At 43.3% G+C, this 21719-nt stretch overlaps 1 protein-coding gene across 7 annotated transcripts in view; it reads left to right on the top strand.

Annotated features, from left to right (window-relative positions):
- The window catches only part of LOC147114145 (teneurin-2-like), a 1360318-nt gene that overhangs the window by 413229 nt on the left and 925370 nt on the right, over window positions 1–21719 (top strand). For all 7 annotated transcript variants that reach the window (XM_085995783.1, XM_085995782.1, XM_085995780.1 and 4 more), the window contains exon 3: window positions 3119–3438. In XM_085995783.1, coding sequence (XP_085851909.1) covers window positions 3213–3438 — 226 coding nt within the window. In that variant the 5' untranslated portion in view covers window positions 3119–3212. The remainder of the gene's footprint in view (window positions 1–3118; window positions 3439–21719) is intronic.

The following is a 21719-nucleotide window of genomic DNA, read 5'->3' as shown; positions in this document are numbered from 1 at the left end:
ATCTGCTGTTCACTCACACCAAAAGACTGCCCCAAATTCACTTCAGTTCGGACCTATACAGCCAGCAGAGGGAGGCTGGATTCAGATTTACCTCAGAAGTGAGACAACCATGCCACTCAGGTCTTCCTGAACCCACAGAGTTCAATGTGTTGTATTCCATAGGTTTTTGGAACCATGATGCAAATTAAAATCCTAACTCTTGCATTTTAACAGGCGATAACATTAGAAATGCAACACGTGCAGTTCATTGTGATAGTTCCTGCTGGTTTGTGAATAATTCCTGAACATGGATCTTTCCATGGCTTTGGTGTCTAACCTGACTATAGTGCAGTCTTCCTAATTTGACCTTTGTTTCAAGGGCATGCATGCAAAATTAATAAATACCACAGTTCTGCTAGCAGTCACCGGGGTCTGGAGAAAAGCTGTTGAAGCTGTCATTCCCACAGGGAACCTTAGCTTCTACTCAGTTTTAACGTAACCTTCTCTGGGTCCTAGGGTGCCCTTGAGCACCCGACTTGTAATCTTTGACAGCCAGGAGCTCCTGTAATATTTCAGACATCACAGTCTGGTGGGAGCATGTGACTGTTAGAATTCCATGAATTTTAAACCTGGATAGCTGTAATCTTTCACGGTGACAAATTGGAAGAAAGAGAATTACATATTCCATAACATTACTTGATTTTTCATTGATTCCCAGTTACTTTTTAATGAGTTTCTTTGAACGTGAAATTACATAAATGTTTTTTCAAAAAATTGTAGATCTCCGTTTGTTTCCAGGGTTTGAAGTGTGGAGGAGCAAAGGGGGATTATGAGGTGTTCTTTCCTTTTACAAGCCTTGTTTGACTGAACTGCAACTGGAGTCTAAAACAAATAGTGTGAAGTGAATGATGGGGACTGACTGCCTCTGGCAGAATCTGCTAATCCATCAGTCCAGGATCTGTAACCTTTACGACAGTCACAAGCCTGAGTGTCAGTCATTGCTGTTTGCTTCAAGCTGTGAAACTGTTTGTCTCTCTTTTTTTCTCTCACGCGTGCAATATCTGCCCCCCCCCCCCCATCCCCCATCCCCTGCTTATCTTTGGTCTCTTTCCCTATTTGTGTTTGTCTCCCTCTATCCTCCTCAGCTCTTGTGGTATTTATGGGGGATAATAAGTGATTGGACACTATGTTGCAGTGTTTCATTCCCTTTGTTTTGTTGCATATTTTGTAAGTGTAAAATTGTTCCCTTTTACAGAGCTTGTGCATCACAACACAGCATCCAATCACTTTCAAATCAATTTGCTTTAAAGGAGCAAGTTTTTATAAACAGTGCACTGATATCCCTGTCAGAGTGATTAAGAAATAAACTTCAGTAATAATTCGCTCTTAGAACAGCAAATGTAAATAAAACACGAGGTCCTCATCTGATCGAGACATGGTTCCGCCATTTTGAATATCCCAACAGGAGTGAAGGTCCAGCACTTGTGTGATGCCATCATGCTTGACATGCAGCCGCTGAGGATTCTGTACTTTTGTTCGTATCCAGAAGTCATTCCTTAATTATAAGGGGCGTTCTGCTAAATGTACTTTCAAATGAAACAACTTCACTTTGTGATCCTTTTACAGTGGCAGAAGATAGCTTTGAGTATTTTAAGTGGAGTCAGGATAGAATTCTCTTTCCATTTGCCATACTAGATTGACATTGACTCTGATGTAAGAATGCTTGGATCAGTCTGGTGTAAAGAACCTGATTTAACTCCTGATGCATCTCCTGTTCCAGCTCAATTCCAATCAGAGGAGCGCCAACAAATTTTACAATTATTGACATTTTCCTTTCACCCAATTATTTCCTCTGCCCCTGCCCGCCTCCCTCCCAATATCATTCTCCAGCAGAGGAGGTTGCCAGGCAAACTGCCTGTGGTCTCTGCCAGTCTGTAAAGGGAGGTTAGCAAGTTGCACAAAAATGGTACACGTTGGATTGCCTTCTGATGTTCTCCCAGGGTGGTGATCAGAGCAGCTTCCACAACCCTGGCAGAACACCACATCTTGCCCCATGGTCTGTCTCAGAATGCGATCTCACCGCGTGGGGGCTTACTGATGAGAGCCTGCGTTGTACTGCTCACTGTTATTACCACCTGTCACTTTGATGTTCTGATAGCGTAAAAGGTCAGATACAGCAAAACATAAAAGTAGAAAAGGTGCTTTAAAAAATAAAATTCAGTATGTAACTTGTTAACGTCACCTGTTTCTTGAAGTGGTCCAGCTTAATAAAACTTTTTCAGTTAACTAACACAAAAGCAAAATACTGCGGCTGTAGGAAATCTGAAATATAAACAGAAAAGGCTGGAAATACTCAGCAGGTCAGGCAGCATCTGTGGAGAGAGAAACAGGGTTAACGTTTCAGGCCGATGACCTTTCGTCAGAACGGGATTCTGATGCAAGGTCATCGACCTGAAACGTTAACTCTGTTTCTCTCTCCACAGATGCTGCCTGATCTGCTGAGTATTTCCAGCCTTTTCTCTTATTTGTTTCCTCAGTTAACTGTTATTTTGGGTTTAGTAGAAATGCACCACCCAGTTCCCACCCCAGCTATCCCGTTCAATCTGCATAGCGCTACCAATGAATGTGTGTTTGATAATATTCTCCTACCTATTTACTGTACATACCCCTCCTGCCCACATCCATGATGTCTTTCCTCAATTGATGCAGTGCACACTGTTATTTTAAGATTTCTCACGACCCACTGTAAACCCAGGGGGGAAATGCATGCTATGAGATCAGGAGACCGATCACCTCTATTCAGCTACTATAATCCAACTGAGAAGTTAGGGAAATAAACACTATTTTCTCATCACCAGCACAACTCATCCGGCTCTCAAGTATCTTCTCTGTTACAATGGGGGCACTTACACAGTCTCTGACACCAAGATGGGTGCCAAACAGCAAAAATGAGCTTTCACCTGATGTTAACCAATTGAGGTTCAGACACAGATGCGAGATGTTTAATCCCAGACATTAGTAAATTGTCTGCTCATAGCTTATATGCACTGTGTATAAATCATTTTCTTTTTCCAGAATTGGACATCTTGTTTGGGTGTATATCCAGACTCAAGGCTATCTTTGTATATTTTTTGTTCAGGTTACTGTGAGCTGAAAATCTTCTTGAGCTGAAAATCTTCTAAAGCACAAGACCACGGTTTGGGAACGACCATTTGAAAATTCCCTTGTGAAGAATGGACGTCAAAGACCGCAGACACCGCTCCTTGACACGAGGCAGGTGTGTGAAGGAGTGTCGGTACACGAGCTCCTCACTGGACAGCGAGGAGTGCAGGGTGCCTACGCAGAAATCCTACAGCTCAAGTGAGACCCTGAAAGCATATGATCATGATGCCAGACTGCACTATGGGAGTCGTGTCACGGAATTGGTCCACAGGGAATCCGATGAATTCTCTAGGCAAGGTAAAGGTGGTTTTGTTTATGTTGCCATTGAAGAAAAATTAAATATCAGAGATATGTCTAGTCTCACGCAGTTCTCAAAAGTTCATCCCACATCCTTGATTCATCTCATACTCGGACTGAAATTTAATGAGGATCTTATAAAGACAGTGAACTGAAATGAGTAATGCACTGTATCTTAGAACTGAATCTCAGGAAAAGATTCCTCATATAGCAGGTAAAATTTTGCAGTAACGTTTGTAAATCTATCTGTGAGGGGAAATGTATGTTGGTTTCAAAATGTGCAGTACTTTTAAAGGAAGTGTGGCCCATCTGGGATGAGAACACAAGGGACTTGAAGTTCCTTAAGCCCTGTTCCATCGGCAGAATTACAGTGGGCTCGGATTTCCAGCCGCCAGTCTGCCCCAGTGTTCACCAGTCCCAAATTCTGGGGAAAGACTTATATTTACATAAAGGCGGCCCATGGCATTTACAATGCTTGCTGGGTGTGTGCCCCATGGAGGACCAGGAATTTGAATGCAGTACTGTGCTGCTGTGTCAGGGGGGTGTCGGGACATTGCTCAGCGATCAATTTAGCCTTAGGAAACCAGCATTTCACCCAACTTAGATGTTTATCTAGTAAGTATGTCTTCACCATGCAGGTATACTTTCCGTTGGCTGCAACTAAGTTGAAAGAGGCAATTTTTTTTTGTGCTGAGGATATCATTCCACCAGTCCCACCTCTTTGAGGGAAAGACAAACAAAAACGACCACCGTTGAATGTAACGTAAATCATGAACCACTTTAGTGAATGCAGTATGGTTTCTTGAGATAACCATTGTGGACAGTTGATCCGGACAGATGATAATCGGTTAGGATCTGGAGAATGCTGTCTGTTCTTTATTTTTTCATTTTCCTCTAAAACAGCCTCTCAAGCTGACTGAACGCGAGTTGCAATTCCTTTCACTTTACTACTGTTGTCGGTGTTTCATTGTTTTGGTTTCCCAATTTTTCGAACACACTTTGTCGTGTCAAAAAGCCGCATCCCTTGATTTTAGCCGAATTATTGAAGTAATATTAAGTATTTTAATGGTGCTCCTAATGCTGCATTAAGAACAAGCTGGCAAAGTGGTTTGGAAGCAATGCGAGAGCAGTGGAGAAGCTGTTTGAGCAAACTGCTGTCATTCCCATTAGACTCTATTGCCTTCCTAAGCAAAAAAAATGAAAAAAGCCATTGGAAAGGGGGATTGGAAGCAAAGCATCAATTATTAAAATTCTATTAAGGATAAGAAAATAACGACAAGCCTGTGTTTGCAGTTCTTTTACCAGACAGAATAGGTGAAGTTGCAGAAACTAGGTTTGTAATGGGACAAATTAACCTTCTGTGGGGTTCTCCGTGTGAACTTTTCCCAAACAATACAACAAGGTGTGGTAAACAAAAGCTGTTTTCTAATATTCTAGCCCCCCTCCCCTTACTTGTTTCTACAAAGGACACCAATAGAGGAGCTACATGCCAACATTATTTGGACATCATACTATAACAAAAAGGGAGATTTCTATATTTATTTGATGTGATTTCAGATCGGGTAAATCCATGTTTTTAAATGGCTTCAGACAGCTGTGTCTCTGGGAGGTCAGTATAATGCTGCTGTGGAAAAGTTGTTATATGGTGAACATGTGACTGGCTTCAAGCAATTAGACACAGTTATCATATTCAATGGGAAACGTCTAAAAGGGGTTTCTTTGTTCTTTCAATGTCATTGTTCACAAAACCAATTAAGTCAAAAATTTCTTGGCGGCTGAAACTGTTTATTTGCAATTTTAAGCTGTTCAGATTGTGAGGCAGTGGAACAGGTAATTCTAATCGTCCTGAATGCGGAGCCATTTAGGCAAATGTGTGGAGGAAGTGACAATATCCACACATTAAACATCTCAGCTCACAAGATACAAGATTTGTTAACTACGTCTCTCAGTCTGCTTCAAAGAAATGGCTATAACATAAAAGACATCTCATGGCATAAATCATAGCTCTGGCTGTTGAGCTTTGGTTCTGGCGAGAGATCTGAACTGCATGGGTAAACTGGAATTGACATCATCGACATGCAACGTTGCATCTTAAAGGTTCAGCAAGAGACTAACCTGACTCATGCATTCGAAAGTAGTGTTGTTTATCATTATGCTGTTAAAAAAAACATGTTCTGAAAAGGGTGGACTGATTTATTTTTGTTCTGCGTTTTAAGTATTGTGCTGTTTTAGTGTCTTGCTGTTAAATGCACTTTCAGTTCAGAGATTTAGTCTGCTTAGAAAACTGCCTTTTAGTTGCACGTACAAGGCAAAAATGTTGGATAAAAATCCAAACTATAATACAAGATATAAACTTGAATGCCTCCATGTTTCCGAGCTACCACTGTTGGTGCCCAGAAGGGACTGAATGTCAAGTTGGTTAGTTTTACTTATTTGTTTATGTTAGTGTATTAGTATAACCTATCTGATTTTTATTATGATGATCAATGTCTAATTGCTTGTGGGTGTTCAGTTCTTACATTTTTGCTCTGGATCTGGGAAGCAGCAATACGGGAAAGCCTCATTACAACCTTGCATTTGAGAGCCATCTTAAATAAAATATGAGGACATATCAAGTTATAAAAGATAAGTTGCAGGGTAGTTAGGAATAGTGAGATTCATGAGTCACTGTGGTTTCCTTCAGCTTGCTTAATTGCCTTAGGGAGTTGTGGAGAAATTTCCCCAGAGTTTATTCTAAATTGGCCACTTTTTTTCCCTCTCCCTGGAGATTGCATAACTCGGGGGTTGGTGGGAGTCAAGTCGATGGTGTATGTAGCTGCACGATGTCTGGATAGGGAAGGGTTTATGACTGCACAGTATTTCCTATCCTTTGAGTATATTTATATATAAATTGCTGCAGTGGGAACCATTTTTAAAATACTTTGTCCATGACAGGTTAATTTTCATTCCTTTCCTACTATTTAATAATAAAGTATATATTCTCTCTCCCTATCCTTCATCCCCTCATGACAGAGCCTAGTTTCTCACAGAAAGCTCGTGCAGGGTCCTTGCTCTCGGGGATTGCGCATACAGCTGTTAGGAAGTCGAAGATCAAATCTCAGGCTGAGTAATTCATTGCTATTTGCTCCCGTTCCTACCCGTGAGGAAGCATGTGGCCATCACTATCTGTTTTTGTCCGGTAACAAGGTCGAGATTGGGAACCTCCTGATGCTCTGTGGCAGCCTCCACGCACAGCAAACTTTCAAATCTACTCTCGCTACAGTTTAAAGCATTCCATCTCCCACAGAGCAGCATTAATTAGCATCAAGGAGTTAGCTATTATTTACATTTCACAATCTGATCTCTTTAAAACAATTTGAATTTCTATTTCCAAAATAGTTAGGCTTTTTAAAACCCTATTCTGCTTCTATTGGGGACCATCTCCAATTCTGAGATTGGTGGCCTAATTGGCAAACATCTTTCAGTCCCAAGTCAGCGACACCATCTGACATTCTTGAATTTGAACCTTTCCTTCATGTTGTGCAGTCATGTTCGCCACTCTCTTCCTCTTTTTATTTTTCCTTTCATTTTTAGTTTCATCAGCAATCACACCTAAAATTCCCCTGTGATTCTGGAAAGATATGCCCACAGTATCTCTTCATTCTTTTGGCACGGATTTTAGCAGCTGCATTTCTTGAGCACTTGCTTGTTCTTCAGGCGCTGCACCCAACCTCTGCGGATACCCTGCAACATGTCCCTATTTCAAATTCTTCCGACAGTCTAAGTGGCTCCACATTTGGGTTCATGATTTAACACACACGGAAAGCTGTCAACTGAATGTGACATTTCATCGTCTTGGATGTTTGATGTTGGACTGCGCTACTGCATGGTGCAGTACTTTTATGCATTTGAACTTTGGACACCGCTAATTTTTTTTCAAATTCTAAAATCCTTGTGAAAATCGCTATAAAAGAAAGACAGACTTGCATTTAGATAGTTCCTATCACAGTCTCAGGACGCCCCAAAGCACTTTGCAGCCAGTGATGTAATTTTGAAGTGTAGTCACTGTTGTAATGCAGCAGCCAATCTGCGCGCAGCAATGTCCCACAAACAGCAATGTGACAATGACCAGTTAATCTGTTTTAGTGATGTTATTTGAGTGATAAATGTTGGCCAGGACACCGGAGATAACAGCACAGCTCTTCTTCGAAATAGTGCCATGGGTCTTTTTATGCCCACCTGAGAGGGGAGATGGGCCCTCAGTTTACTGTCTCATCCAAAATACGGCACCTCCGACAGTGCAGCACTCCCTCAGCACTGTGCCAGAGAGCCAGCCTGGGCTCTGTGCTCCAGTCTTTGGAGCGGGACTCGAACCCACGCCCTTCTGACTCTTGAGACAAGAGTGCTACCCACTGAGACATGGCTGGCGATGATATAATGATGCAGTATTTGGAGGAATCCCCCATTTAATTTGAAAGTCACAGGATCACAGCAGCATCATGTCATTGCACGAGTGCGCTTCGGAGTGGAGATCCCGGTTACCCGTGAGCTCTCCAGGAGGCTACTCTGTCTGTTCATAAACACAATGGCGGATAGCTGGGTTAAATGAGTTTTTATGGACAGCTTTTTTGCTGCATGCTGACACCATGCCTGCTGGTGCCTAGAATGAACCAGATTACTGACGTCACCGATGTCTGTTGACGATCCATTGCAGCACCTGTGAAGAAGGGCAGTAGACCATGAAACAGAGTGCTAAATGTTGCATTTAAATATGTTGTGGTGGGAAGTCGCACTCGGCACCGAGTCATTAGCACAGATCCAGATTTTCTTTGCAGTTTTTTTTCGCTTTTGAGGTTAAAAAAGCTCCCATGAAATGGCAGTATTTCTAATGGAACTGCAGTTGTACAGAAGCAAGGCATTACTGCACAGATTTTCTATTTATGATGGCCTGCCATTGTTTTGACTGCGTACAAGAGGTATAGACAGGCAGACTACTCTAGGTAAGCCTGCTCTCTTGGCTCTGTATAAACGGGGTGGGGTGGGGAGATTCACAGTCGCCCTGGCCCTTTTTTTTCATTATTTTCATGATTTAAAAAAACATTGCACTGCTTTCAGCAGTTCCTGGTGTCAGTCATACACCTCCTGTGCCTCCTGCACCCACAAGAAGCCGTCCCCCTCCACTAAAAGAAACCCGCCAATGCCCAGGCTATGGGCCAGAAAACTCCACTGCACTGGTTGCTTCTGTGACAGCTGTGATGATGCTCGAACATAGTCCTGTGTGCTACTCTTGACAAAATAATCTTGTTCGTGATCACCTTGGCATGCCTGACAAACGGAAATGTTTGACGTTCCCTCCGTAACACCGCAATCACAGCATGTCGCGGTTTTATTGGCACTGCATTCCAGGGTGCTGATCAGTTATCAGTGAGCCTGCAAATAGTGTGTAACTGTGCGCGAGTTCCTCCTGCTCTGTCTTTAACAAGGCCGTAACAAGCACAAACTGGTTCACCACCTACCTTTTCAGTAAGTTCATTAACCCATTTTTGGAAGTATCAAGATTGGCCGTCAAAGCATAAAACACAATTGGTACAATAGCAAAATACTGCGGATGCTGGAAATCTGAAATAACAACAGAAAACGCTGGAAACACTCAGCAGGCCAGGCAACATCCGTGGAGAGAGAAACAGAGTTAACGTTTCAGGTCTGGGACCCTTCATCAGAACTGGAAAAAGCTGGAGATGTAACAGATATTAAGCAGGTGCAGAGACAGGGGGGAGGGGAGGAGGGAATTGAAGGAACATACTGTACTTTTGTAGGAGGCAGGAAAGATAAAGGGCCAGAAATTCGGATCGGAGGTTTCCTGCGGGCTCAAGCCCCCGACCTGCACTTACATAGCGCGCCTGCCGTTGTGCTGTGGGGCCGTGTGGGATTCCGATCCTGGGCCTCCTCCAGCTGCCGGTGTGCAGTGCTTGCATATCCCAGCGTCGAAGTTAGTTTGCAGCGTCCCCGGGGATCATGTGGGCCATGGGGAGCCAATCGGAGCAGGGAATCGCCATTCATAGATTTGACAGAAAGACCTGTCAAATCTATGAATAGAGATCGGCCCCAAAACCTAAGTAAAACTTTAAATATTTTTTTTTTATCACATTTTTAAAATAACTATAAATTACACAAATTAACTATCTTAAATTTTTGAAAAAATTAATTATAGTTTTTAACGGGGCTAAAAATAAACTTACTTTCTTTAAAGTATTTTAAAATGATAAACCTATGGAAAAAATGTTTTAATTTTACTTAATTAACCTCTTACCTTGTTAAAAGCAGGCCTTGCGACTGCTTTTTTCACGCGCAGCTGCTAGGGACTTACCCGCATGGAGAAACCTGTAAAAAAATCGGAAGTTCCAGGCGTACGCGCTGCCTCTCCGGCGCACGCGTTCGACCTGTGCACCCCTTCCTTCAAGGGAACAGAAGTTCCGGTTTCCAGCACATGCGCAGTGCATGCACGAAACCGGCACTTTCGTTGGCCCTATACGTGAGTACACAGCACGTACTCACCTGTGGGGACCCGAATTTCTGGCCCTATATGTTGCAAATGGGAATGACAAAATCATACAGCATGAAAAATGGAGGCAGGGGTTATAGTTTGAAATTGTTGAACTCAATGTTGAGTCCAGATGGCTGTAAAGTCCCTAATCGAGCTTACATTGAGCTACATTGGAACAATGCAAGAGGCCGAGGACGGTGAGGTCTGAGTGGGAGTGAAGCGGTGAATTAAAGTGACAGGTAACCGGAAGCTCAGGGTCACCCTTACGGACTGAATGGAGGTGTTCTGCAAAGCGGTCACTCAATCTGCATTTGGTCTCCCCAATGTAGAGGAGACCACATCGTGAGCAGTGAATACAGTATAACAAATTGCAAGAAGTACAAATAAATCGCTGTTTCACCTGGAAGGGGTGTTTGGGGCCCTGGACAGTGGGAAGGGAGGAGGTAAAAGGGCATGTGTTGCTTCTCCTGCGCTTGCACGGGAAGGTGCCAGGCGAAGGGGAAGGGCTGTTAGGGGTGATTGAGGAGTGGACCAGGGTGTCGTGGAGGGAGTTGTCCCTTTGGAATGCTGAAAGGGGAGGTGAGGGGAAGATGCGTTTGGTGGTGGGATCACGTTGGAGGTGGCGGAAATGGCGGAGGATGATCCGTTGAATGTGGAGGCTGATGGGGTGAAAGATGAGGACAAGGGGAACCCTATCGTGGTTCTGGGAGGGAGGGGAAGGGGTGAGAGCAGAAGTGCGGGAAATGGAACGGACACGGTCAAGGGCCGTGTCAATCACAGTAGAGGGGAATCCTCGGCTGAGGAAAAAGGAAGACATGTCGGAAGCACTGGTATGGAAGGTGGCATTGTCAGAACAGACGCGATGGAGACAGAGAAACTGGGAGAATGGAATCGAGTTCTTACAGGAAGCGGGGTGGGAGGAAGTGTAGTCCAGGTAGCTGTGTTTTCTCTCAGAATCTATCACTTATTACGAATAGCTACTTCTGGAATAGATTGATCCAATGGAGGAATCTAAGCTCTCATGTGTCTTATTCCCTGTCTCAGCCCAGCAACACCGACTGCACAGCCTGGGTTTTCCACCGCAGGCCATCTGTTGCCGTGGCTGGCAGTGGAAAACGGATGGGAATTTCATCCCGCTGAAACTCCACCTACTTTATACTGTGGTGTCATTTCCAGGGAATGGGACCAGCAGCTTTGGAAGTGTCCACCGCCAACGGATGGGACTTCCATTTAAATAGGTATTCGGGACGTGTCCATCTGCAAGCCACTCCCCATTCTTTGAGAATGGAAGACACCAAGCCAATCAAAACTGTTAACTGCTGTCACATTGAAGTAATTTGCCTGCTAATATGATATAATTTTCTTCAAACTTTGAGACTAATGTTTGGAACATAAGTCTGTTGTTGTCAGGTGCGTTGTTGCATTTTGATTCATCCCTTTGCTATTCCTCACTCAGCTTGTGTTAATTGGCTGTGATAACAACCGTGTCCTCAGGTGCGATTAAAGTTTTTATTTTCAATTTGACTTCTGATTTCCCACCATATCAGCTCAAAGTTTGAAAGCTCCAGAAGTATTTATATGTCCATTATTTGCAACAGACACACAGATGTCCTATTTTGGTTGTAAATGTTGTTCTTTTTTAAAAATGAGGTAAATTGCTTTCAAACAACTTTTGAAGTGACCACTGGCTGTTTTTTTTACTGTCTCTCTTTGTAACCACCTGTTCGTTTGAATTCTTGTTCCCACTCATCCCTGTGTGACTGGTGTTTGGCAGACAGCCAAACAGTGTGCAGTGATGATCGGGATGCAGGATAATGGAGACATCAAGCTACTTTAAACCACTTCTAGGACACCAGTTATTTATTTATTTTTAGGTTTTAAAGCAAAATTGTTTTCTGGATGATTTGGTGGATGGCAGTAAAACAGAAGTTGCAACATCCTTTTGTATCAACAGACTTTAGATGCACTTGTACTACAAGTCCAGCAGCAATGGAAATGGTTTCAGCCTCACGTTAATGCTAAAAGTATGTAGTGCAAATCGGGTGTTGAGTCCCGAGCTGCTGACGAAACAAAGCAGGATGAAACTCCTCCACCAAGGGAGTCTCAGTCTGCTTCACTCCAGTATTGAAATTGAAACCTGATGCCGGATTCAGGCTGCATTTACACTATAATTGCAAGTGTCGGTGTGAGAAGAAACCACTTCACACCAACCCTCCGCCTGTGGTGTAAATTCAGTCTAAGACAGAAGGGCTAATCTCAACTCATGAAAAAGCAGAGTACAGTGTGGCACAAGTTAATCTGCTCTGTTCCTGTTTGGTGGGCAGACCTACCGAAAGCTGCCGCTTGCTTAAATTAGAAATCCACGATGAAGTCTACTGGATGAACTGATTAGTGTTCAAGTGATTGTCTGTGACCTAAGGCGTGCTGATGTCTTGGTACTACTGTGCTTGTGAGCATTTACACTGTCAATCACAATACTCATGTGACTGCTTGTTTGACGAGCAAAACACTGGCCAAGTGTTTGGTGGATTAGTGCATGTCCACTGAGCTACTCTGTGTTCTACAACGTCAGTGTTCTTGCTCAGGCCAACATCCCCAGCATCGAAGCTTTGGCTACGCTCGATCAGCTCCGATGGACGGGTCACATTGTCCGCATGCCCGATACGAGACTCCCAAAACAAGCACTCTACTCGGAGCTCCGGCACGGCAAGAGAGCCCCAGGTGGGCAGAGGAAATGCTTCAAGGACACCCTCAAAGCCTCCTTGAAAAAGTGTAACATCCCCACCAACACCTGGGAATCCCTGGCCCAAGACCGCACAAAGTGGAGGAGAAACATCCGGGAAGGCACCGAACACCTCGAATCTCTTCGCCGGGAGCAAGCGCAAGCCAAGTGCAGGCAGCGCAAGGAGTGCACGTCAACCCAAGCACCCCACCCACCCGCCCCTTCAACCACTGTCTGCCCCACCTGTGACAGAGACTGTCGGTCACGCATTGGACTAATCAGTCACCTGCGAACTCATTTTTAATGTGGAAGCAAGTCATCCTCGGTTCTGAGGGATTGCCCAAGAAGAAGATTAGTGACCTAAGACATGCTGATGCCTTGGTATTCCTGTGCTTGTGAGCATTTACACTGTCAATCAAAATACTCATGTGACTGCTTGTTTGACTAGCAAAACACTGGCCAAGTGTTTGGTGGATTAGTGCATGTCCATTGAGCTACTCTGACTCTGATCCAGACATTTTTATTTAACTTGTCCAATTTGCAACCTATTGCATTTACTGTACATTGCATCTTTAACGTGGAAAAATGTCCCACGTCGCATCCCAAAAGCATAATCAGACAAATATTGAGACCGAGCCAAAGAAAGAGATATTAGAAGGGGTGACTAAAAGCTTAGTCAGAGAGGTAGGTTTTAAGGAGGATTTTAAAGAATGAGAGAGAGGTGGAGAGACAGGGAGGTTTAGGGAGGGCATTCTAGCGATTAGGGGCTAGATGGCTCAAGGCTCGGCTGTCAGTGATGGGGGGAAGGGAAAGGAGGATATGTAAGATGCCAGACTTGGAGGAACGCAGATTTCTCAGAGGGCTGGAGGAGGTTACACAGATAGGGAGAAGCAAGGCCACTCCGTCTCTTCCCCATCAACTAACATTTTAAAGTTGAAAATGTTGCCAGGCAACCTGCCCCCCCACCCCACTCCCTTGTAAACACTGTAGGCATGATGATCTCATTGGTGCAAGGGCATTTTCTTTGTTTTGCCAGTTTCATGCATGTCTGGGATCTTTAGAAACATAGAAACATAGAAGATAGGAGCAGGAGTAGGCCATTCGGCCCCTCGAGCCTGCTCCGCCATTTAATGAGATCATGGCTGATCGTCCAAATTCAGTACCCTGTTCCTGCCTTCTCTCCATATCCCTTGATCCCTTTAGCCTTAAGAAATATATCTAACTCCTTGAATACATTAAATGAATTGGCCTCTACTGCCTTCTTTGGCAGAGAATTCCACAGGTTCACCACTCTCTGGGTGAAGAAATTCCTCCTCATCCTTACTTTAACAAATTAGGTGAAGTTAAAAAATCAATGATATGGGGAAATATAACAGTGATGTTCCCACAGAATGGATAAGAAAAGTTTAGAGACACGTGACATTTCAGGACCAAGATAACATGTAAAAAGCCAAAATGATAACCCTTTAGGGAACATTCTATAAAGTTGTTTAATAAAACTTATCGGGGTCGTAGCAACCGTTTGGATAGAGGGAACTGTCGATAAACAATCATGGAATTTTTAAAATAAAATTGCACAACATAGACGAAACAACGTCTCCCCTTCAGCCTCTGTTCTGATTATATCTTCACACCGCACTACATGAGCAGTCTACGTCCTAACTTTTCAATTAGGGATGGGCCATAAATGCTGGCCTTGCCAGTGACGCCCACATGAATCAATTAAAAAAAAAAACTCCATCTTGCAGTGCTGCAGATATTAGTTCACATTTTGAATTGCACAAGAAAACTTCAGTTCTTGACAGCTACAGTTCTTCTTGGCCCTTCATACTAGGTCCATCCATAGGAGGAAATTCTTGGTAAATTTGTGTAACCGACATTTTGGACATGTAGAAAACCTAAGGGCTCGTAATTTCCGATAAGAGTCTTTCTGCGTGCAGATGTCTCCTATCGGAAAAAAAATCTACGAATTTACCCGAGGGCTCCCGAGGTCTGGACACTTCCGCTCCTGGGACTCTCCACAGTCGAAATGCGCAGGGCCCATGTATCCCAGAGACGCATGCAGTTCACAAGCGTCCCTGGGATCACGTGGACCAGGCCAGCCAATAGGAGAAGGGAATCTCCCTTCATACTTTTGACAGATAGACCTGCCAAATATATGAATGGTGATCACCCCAAAAACACACTAAAACATTAAAAACATTTTTTTTAATCACGTTTTTAAAATGAGTTAAAATTACATTAAATTAAATATTTTAAACAAAAATTTAATTTTTTGAAAAAAATAATTGAAGATTTTTACAGGGCTAAAAATAAACTTACCTTTTGTAAAAGTACTTTTTAAATTATAAATGAGTGAAAACATTTTTTTAAAACTTTTTTCAACTCTTATGCTGGTAAAAACAGGCCTTACGCTGCTTTTACCAGGCGTAAGATTTCTAAGTGTTTTCAGCGGGCGGAGGTTCTGCAGAAAGCGGAACTCTCCGCCCGCAGAGGCCCTTCTCCAGGGCAGGTGTCCGATCTGTCAAGACCATTCTTGACAGATCGGAAATGCCAGTTTTCAGCGCATGCGCTTCACATGCCTGAAACCGGCATTTCCGATGTCTCTACGGGTGGGTACACAGCTCGTACACACCCGTAGGCATCGGAAAAGACGGGCCAAGGTTTACATAATAGGGAATTATGGATAAGTGAGATTGATATAGTTGTGTTTGGTTTCTTAGACTGGACCAAATGATCTTAAGTTGCTCACTTCAGCACTTAAGATTGCAAAGGTCATGTCTTTCAGCTTCAGGGGAAGCTGACATTTCCATTCACTGCCCATATTTGTGATGAATTTTTATTGTTGCATTCTGCCATGTCAATTTGTGGAGCTAAACCACAAGTAACCAATTTAAAAAAAAAAAATCAATTTCATAAGAAATCAGAGCAGAAGTGGGCCATATGGCCCCTCGAGCCTGCTCCATCATTCAATAAGGTCATGGCTGAACTTCTACATCAACTTCACTTTCTTGCCCTAATCTCATATCCCTCCGTGCCCAAAAACCGATCGATCCCAGTCTTGAATATACTCATCAACTCAGCATCCACAGCCCTCTGGGGTAGAGAATTCCAAAGATTCACAACCCTCCGAGTGAAGAAATTGCTCCTCATCCCAGTCCTAAATAGCTGACCCCTTATCCTGAGACTATGACCCCTCGTTCTCGACTCTCCAACCAGGGGAAACAGCCTCTCGGCATCTTCCCTGTCAAGCCTTCTAAGAATTTTATGTGTTTCAATGGGATCACCACTCATTCTTCTAAACTCCAGAGAATATCATAATTTCATAACTTGCCATGTTGGGATTTGAACTCACAACTGCCGAGTTGCTTGTCCAATATCATAACTACTATGGCTACCATACTCAAGTGTCAGGATCTTGAACCTGTTTATGCAGTTTCCCAACTAAAGGAAAGAGGTGTGAAGTTTAAAAGCTGAATGGCAAATGCCAATCTGGTAATGATGTGGTAAGAAGACAGCTCCATAACATTGCAAATCTAAGTTCGAGACCTGGGGCTGTCTTAACACTCGAATTCCAGGCATGCATGCACGTATCATCATGCCCAATTTTATCATATGATGCTTGCTGTTCTACACTCCATAAAACAGTGCTAAACTTAACATTTTCTATCAGTTGCTGTGAGCTTCAGGAAGTGGGTGGCACCCCCTCCTTTGTGAACCTACATTTATTAATACAGTGGAACTGAATATTATAACACTCCATTTGTATAAAACTTTCTGCTCACACAGGGAGGTCTGGTGCAATGATCTGCAGGCAGATGCAAAATCATACAAGAAAGTATGATGGACACTAGCAGGCAAAGCATTATGTATGGGCACAGCAGATGCTTTGGAAAGGTGTAAAAGATATATTAACATTGCCTGACTCTAAATGGAATGTGGCAGTGATTTGAGAGGAGCACAGAAAAAGATGAGTCCATCACCAGCTATGAAAAAGGAAAAGCTCCCTACTTATGAGACCAAATAAGGGGACAAAAGTAAGGCAGAAACAAGCTCTTGAGATGTGAGACTAAGGAAAGGGACAAGAGAGAGGGAAACCTTCTGAGCTGCAGCAGAAAAAGGGGGCGAGATGGAGGGAAACACTGTAAAGTGAAGAGGGGCTCTCTAGCTCATAAGTAGTGAGGTGAAAACAGCTTGTTCAGTATGAAGCAGAGAAAAAAGGACAATGCTTCCATGAGAGATAGCATTAAAAAAAGATATTCTAAGAACATTGTTTACATTATTAAAAGGGAGAACTTCACCATGCATTAGTGTCTTGCAGACTGTAGTTTGTTAAAACATTAATATCATTATGACATCACTTTTTGATGATGACTTTATACAGATTCTATCTGTATTGCAATCCACTGGAGTTGTTTTACAATACTTGCACTCAAATCAATTTTAATCATCTTCCTACTGCAGAAACAGCAGTCAACCAAATTTTGAATAGCTACTATATTTTTGTACTGTAGAGTGCCTATCTGAATTTCACAAAATGCACAACAGTTATCATTGTCATCTACGTATGAGCTTGGAAATTACTTTCGGCGTTGTAAGCAGATGAATACTTAATGTTTTCATATGGCACTCCCTGTGCTATTAAAAAGGGGGAGTCAATCCATTTAATATTAATGTCTGTGTTAAAATAGCAGACAGAATGGGATATGGATGTAATCTTTTGTCTACTGATATCACTGGCAGTAATTTCCAGGCTATAATCTTAGAACCGAATACCTTTTGGGTTCTTGGTCCCGAGCAAGAAAAGAATGAATCATGAAATGTTTACGTTAAACTTTGATATCATTAGGCACACTTGCTGGTGAAATATTTTGAAGAATGCTACTGTTGGAAAGGATGCATGTCAGCCATATCATTTCTAATCATTCAGTATATTTATCCCTCCACCACCAATTGTTCAGTGTGTTTAACTCGCTATCTCCAATCCTGCAGTGTGTTTAACTTTCCATATTTAAATCTTTAGTCGGTTTATCCTTCCATTTCCAATTTTAACTCACCATCTATCTCCAATTGTTGGCCGAGTTTATCCCACCACCTTCACTCAGTTTATCTCTCCCCTAATCCTTCACTCTATTTATCTACCCTTCTCTAATACTTCACTCTGTTTATCTCTCCTTCTCTAATCTTGCAGGGTTGGATGCAGGGATAATAAATGCACTCCAATCCCTCACTACATTTATTCGCCCTGTATCCAATCCTTCAATTCATATCTTTGCATCGCCAATTACTCGTTGATTCTTTCTCTGCTTTTGTGCAACATCTGACTCTTTGTAATCGTGTTGCTGCTGTTCCCTGACCCATTTTTTTTTTATCAACTGCAAATGCACATTCAATTCTTCTTTCAGATAAAGGAGCTGTACTCGCTATATTTTGTATTTCTTCTTACAATTTCTTATTTCAAAAATATCTTTATATACTGATAACTAGCCTGATGCTTTTAAGTTCTTCAGATAATGTTTCCCTTAAATCAAATGGCCTCACATCCCTCCTCCTTCATGTCTCCGAATCAAGTACACCAATTGATTCAACAATGAGCCTGTCACCTCTGTCATTGCACCATACGTTGCCTATAAAATGGGGTCAGGCTTCAAGTGGGCAGTATATACTGTCTATTCCACCTGCCTGTAGTGGGAATATGATGACGTTTGAAATATTTTCAGGAGTTAATGGTTAAAATTTTGTGCTTACCTTTCTTAAGATAAACTTTTTAGTTGGCAGATTGTTGATGGTAGAATCACAACCCTATCGTCGGAAAGCCATTCACGGCTTCTTTTGATTCAAGTGACAACATTCAATAAGCAACTTTCGATGAATAAAGAGGTTTAAGATTATTCTTCCATTTTATCCACTTTTACACATTTTGACCTTTGTGTCCTGGAATGCCAGCAACCAGCTCTCAGGCCTCCATTACTGTTGCTGTCTGAACGGCCACTACAAAGTGAGCAAGCACTAAGCTGGTTTCTTACTTAGACTTCCAGTTGAAGGTGTAGAAAAATTGCATGATGTCATGTAGATTGAGGAGATTCAACTCAATGATTTTTTGGCTGAACCAGTGATGTAAAAATTGGCCAACCTACTCACATTAGCACATCTGTGAGGGTGCCAGTCAGTTCCTTTTTGTAACCTCTAGATGGCACCTTCACTTGCTTCTTTGTGTGCAACAAAACCAAGTTAACAAATAAACTGTAACTAAAATCCAATACCCCTTTAAATAAACCTTAACCCCTCAAATTAAAATTTGGTTATTTAAACTAATTATGCACTCCAGTCCCCGCGGCGCCCACCGGTCACGCAAAAGCTCGAGCGCGCCGGCGGACACCGCGTGCTCCATCTCTAGGGCCACCCGGGCGCGAACATGGCCACGGAAGAGGGGGAGGCAATCCGGTCGGACGACCCCCTCACCTTCACTTGCTTCTTTGTGTGTTAAACAAATTAACAAAATAAACTACCTAAAATCCAGATTAAATAAAACCTTAACCCCTCAAATTAAAATTTGATTATTTAAACTAATTATGCACTCCAGTCCCCGCGGCGCCCACCGGTCACGCAAAAGCTCGAGCGCGCCGGCGGACACCGCGTGCTCCATCTCTAGGGCCACCCGGGCGCGAACATGGCCACGGAAGAGGGGGAGGCAATCCGGTCGGACGACCCCCTCACCTTCACTTGTTTGTTCCTTTGTTAATTGTTCTAGTCTCTGGTGTTAATTGTTCCTAACCCTGTGTTAGTTTTTAATCAGCCTGTTAGCTGTTTATGGGTGGCACCTGGTTTTCTTGGTATATAAGTTCTGTTGTTGTTTCACTCAGTGCTCAGTCCTCACTTGGGTGAACCAGGGAGTTAGTCTTGACAATGTTCCTTGTCTTGACTAGGTTCTCTGTGTGACTAGTCATTCCTCTATGGCAGCTTGCCTTCACAAGCTGGCTGCCATAGTTCTCTTGAGCTATGTATCTAAGTCTGTGTTCTAGTTCTTTCGAGTTATGTATCTAAGTCTGTGCCATAGTTCTCTCGAGTTATGTATCTAAGTCTGTGTTCTAGTTCTCTCGAGCTATGTACCTAAGTCTGTGTTTTAGTTCTCTCGAGCTATGTATCTAAGTCTGTGTTCTAGTTCTTTTGAGTTATGTATCTAAGTCTGTGCCATAGTTCTCTTGAGTTATGTATCTAAGTCTGTGTTCTAGTTCTCTCGAGCTATGTACCTAAGTCTGTGTTTTAGTTCTCTCGAGCTATGTATCTAAGTCTGTGTTCTAGTTCTCTCGAGCTATGTACCTAAGTTTGTGTTCTAGTTCTCTCGAGCTATGTATCTAAGTCTGTGTTCTTGTCTCTGGATTTAAGATGTATTTAAGTCTGTTGTTCTGTTGCTTGTCTTGGTAAGGTGCTGTTTGGACTAGCGTGTTGCTATGTGGGAGCTGTTGGGATCTTGTCTTGAGCTTTGCATTGATAAGCCGATTACCCTTGGGGTAGCTTGTCTGGAGTTTAGCCTTGGCAAGCCGGTTGCCCCTTGTGGTAGCTTATTGCAAGCTCAGTATAGACAAGTGGGCTTCCTCATGGAAGCTGTCCTGAGTTCCTATCTTGACTAGCTGTCTTGTAACTTGTCTCTAGTTCTTATGTATGCTTGTGTCTCTGTCTTGAGTTCTCTTGTCTCTAGTTCTTATGTATATTGCTGTGTTAATCTGGTTATGTGTGAATCTAGTAAAGTTCAAACAAAGTACTGTATATTTGTCTCTTGTCTGGTTTCTGCACTTGGGTTCAGAACCTACCTTGCCCGGAGAGCATGGCCTCGTATTTATACGGCCCCGTGGCTCCCCAACCCTGACAACATCAGAAGCCCTAGTCGGAATAGTCAGTTAGAACATGGTCATTTCACCTGTGGGAGAAGAGTTTGAATCTGACTCAGCTGAAGGGGATTTATTGGGTGATGCTGGCAAGGCCCCATTTAATGCCCATCCCTAATTGCCCTGGGAAGGTAGTGGTGAACAGTTCCAGTCCTTCTAGTGATGGTGCTGCGCCAATGCTGTAAGGTAGAGAATTCCAGGAAAAATGATCCAGCAACAATGAAGGAACATCGATGTAGGTCCAAATCAGGATGGTGTGTGATTTGGTGGGGAATTTTGGAAGTGATGGTGTTCCAACAACGTTGCTGTTCTTGGCCTTCTTGGTGGTAGCATTCACAGCGGAGGGAGGTGCTGTTAAGGTAACCTTGGTGAGTTGCTACAATGCATCCTGTCGATAGCACATACTGCAGCCACTGTCTGGTGATGAAATGGAAGGATATTGAGTCCAATGGCAGGGGCGCTGACGTAAGAAAACTTACTAAGCACTTGGTTGAGTATAAAACAAGGCTTTAATCAACTGTTTCACAACCATGAGATTCTAGTTACATCACTAGTTCCTGGTTACAATAACGTCCTGGGCAAGCTGGGCCCACGCCCGAGTATTTATACTCCTTGGACGGTGCCACCAGCTGGCCGCCCAGTGTTATTTCATGAGTCATTTCTTCATGAATGATAAGATTCATGACATTCTTCCCGCCTGAAAGATTTGGAATTACGACAACTTCCTTCCAGCAGATTAGACGGACCACGAATAGCCGCAGTCTTTGTTTGTGGCTGGAAGGCATGTCTCCTCGGACCGTGTCTTGGTCCCTGGGTCGCTTTGTCCGTACTGGTAGATCGACAGGGCCCGTGTCGCCTTGATCGACCTGAGGGAGACAGGGGAGATCGTGACTCTGGGTACGGGTCCCCACAGGCTGGCTTCATCTTGTTTGGTAGCTGGGGATTGACCAGCGTCCTGGCTTCGGGTGGCCATCCCATGGGGAGCGCTCGGCTCCCCGAGTTGATCCGGTGGAGTAGCCGGCAGATCCCTTGATGTCCCCGGTAGGGCGTCATCCTCAAAGGAGCGCAGAGTGTCGGCATCATTAGTATGGGTCCCTCTATCAGTTGGGTCTGTGGGACCGGTTGAACAGGGAGCCAGATCTTGGAGTGA

Source organism: Somniosus microcephalus, chromosome 8 (assembly GCF_052327205.1).
Source record: "Somniosus microcephalus isolate GS21.2 chromosome 8, FLI_Smic_1.0, whole genome shotgun sequence".
Taxonomy (NCBI): Eukaryota; Metazoa; Chordata; class Chondrichthyes; order Squaliformes; family Somniosidae; genus Somniosus; species Somniosus microcephalus.
The sequence above is the reverse complement of the archived record's forward strand: the minus strand, read 5'-3'. Positions and strand labels throughout refer to the sequence as shown.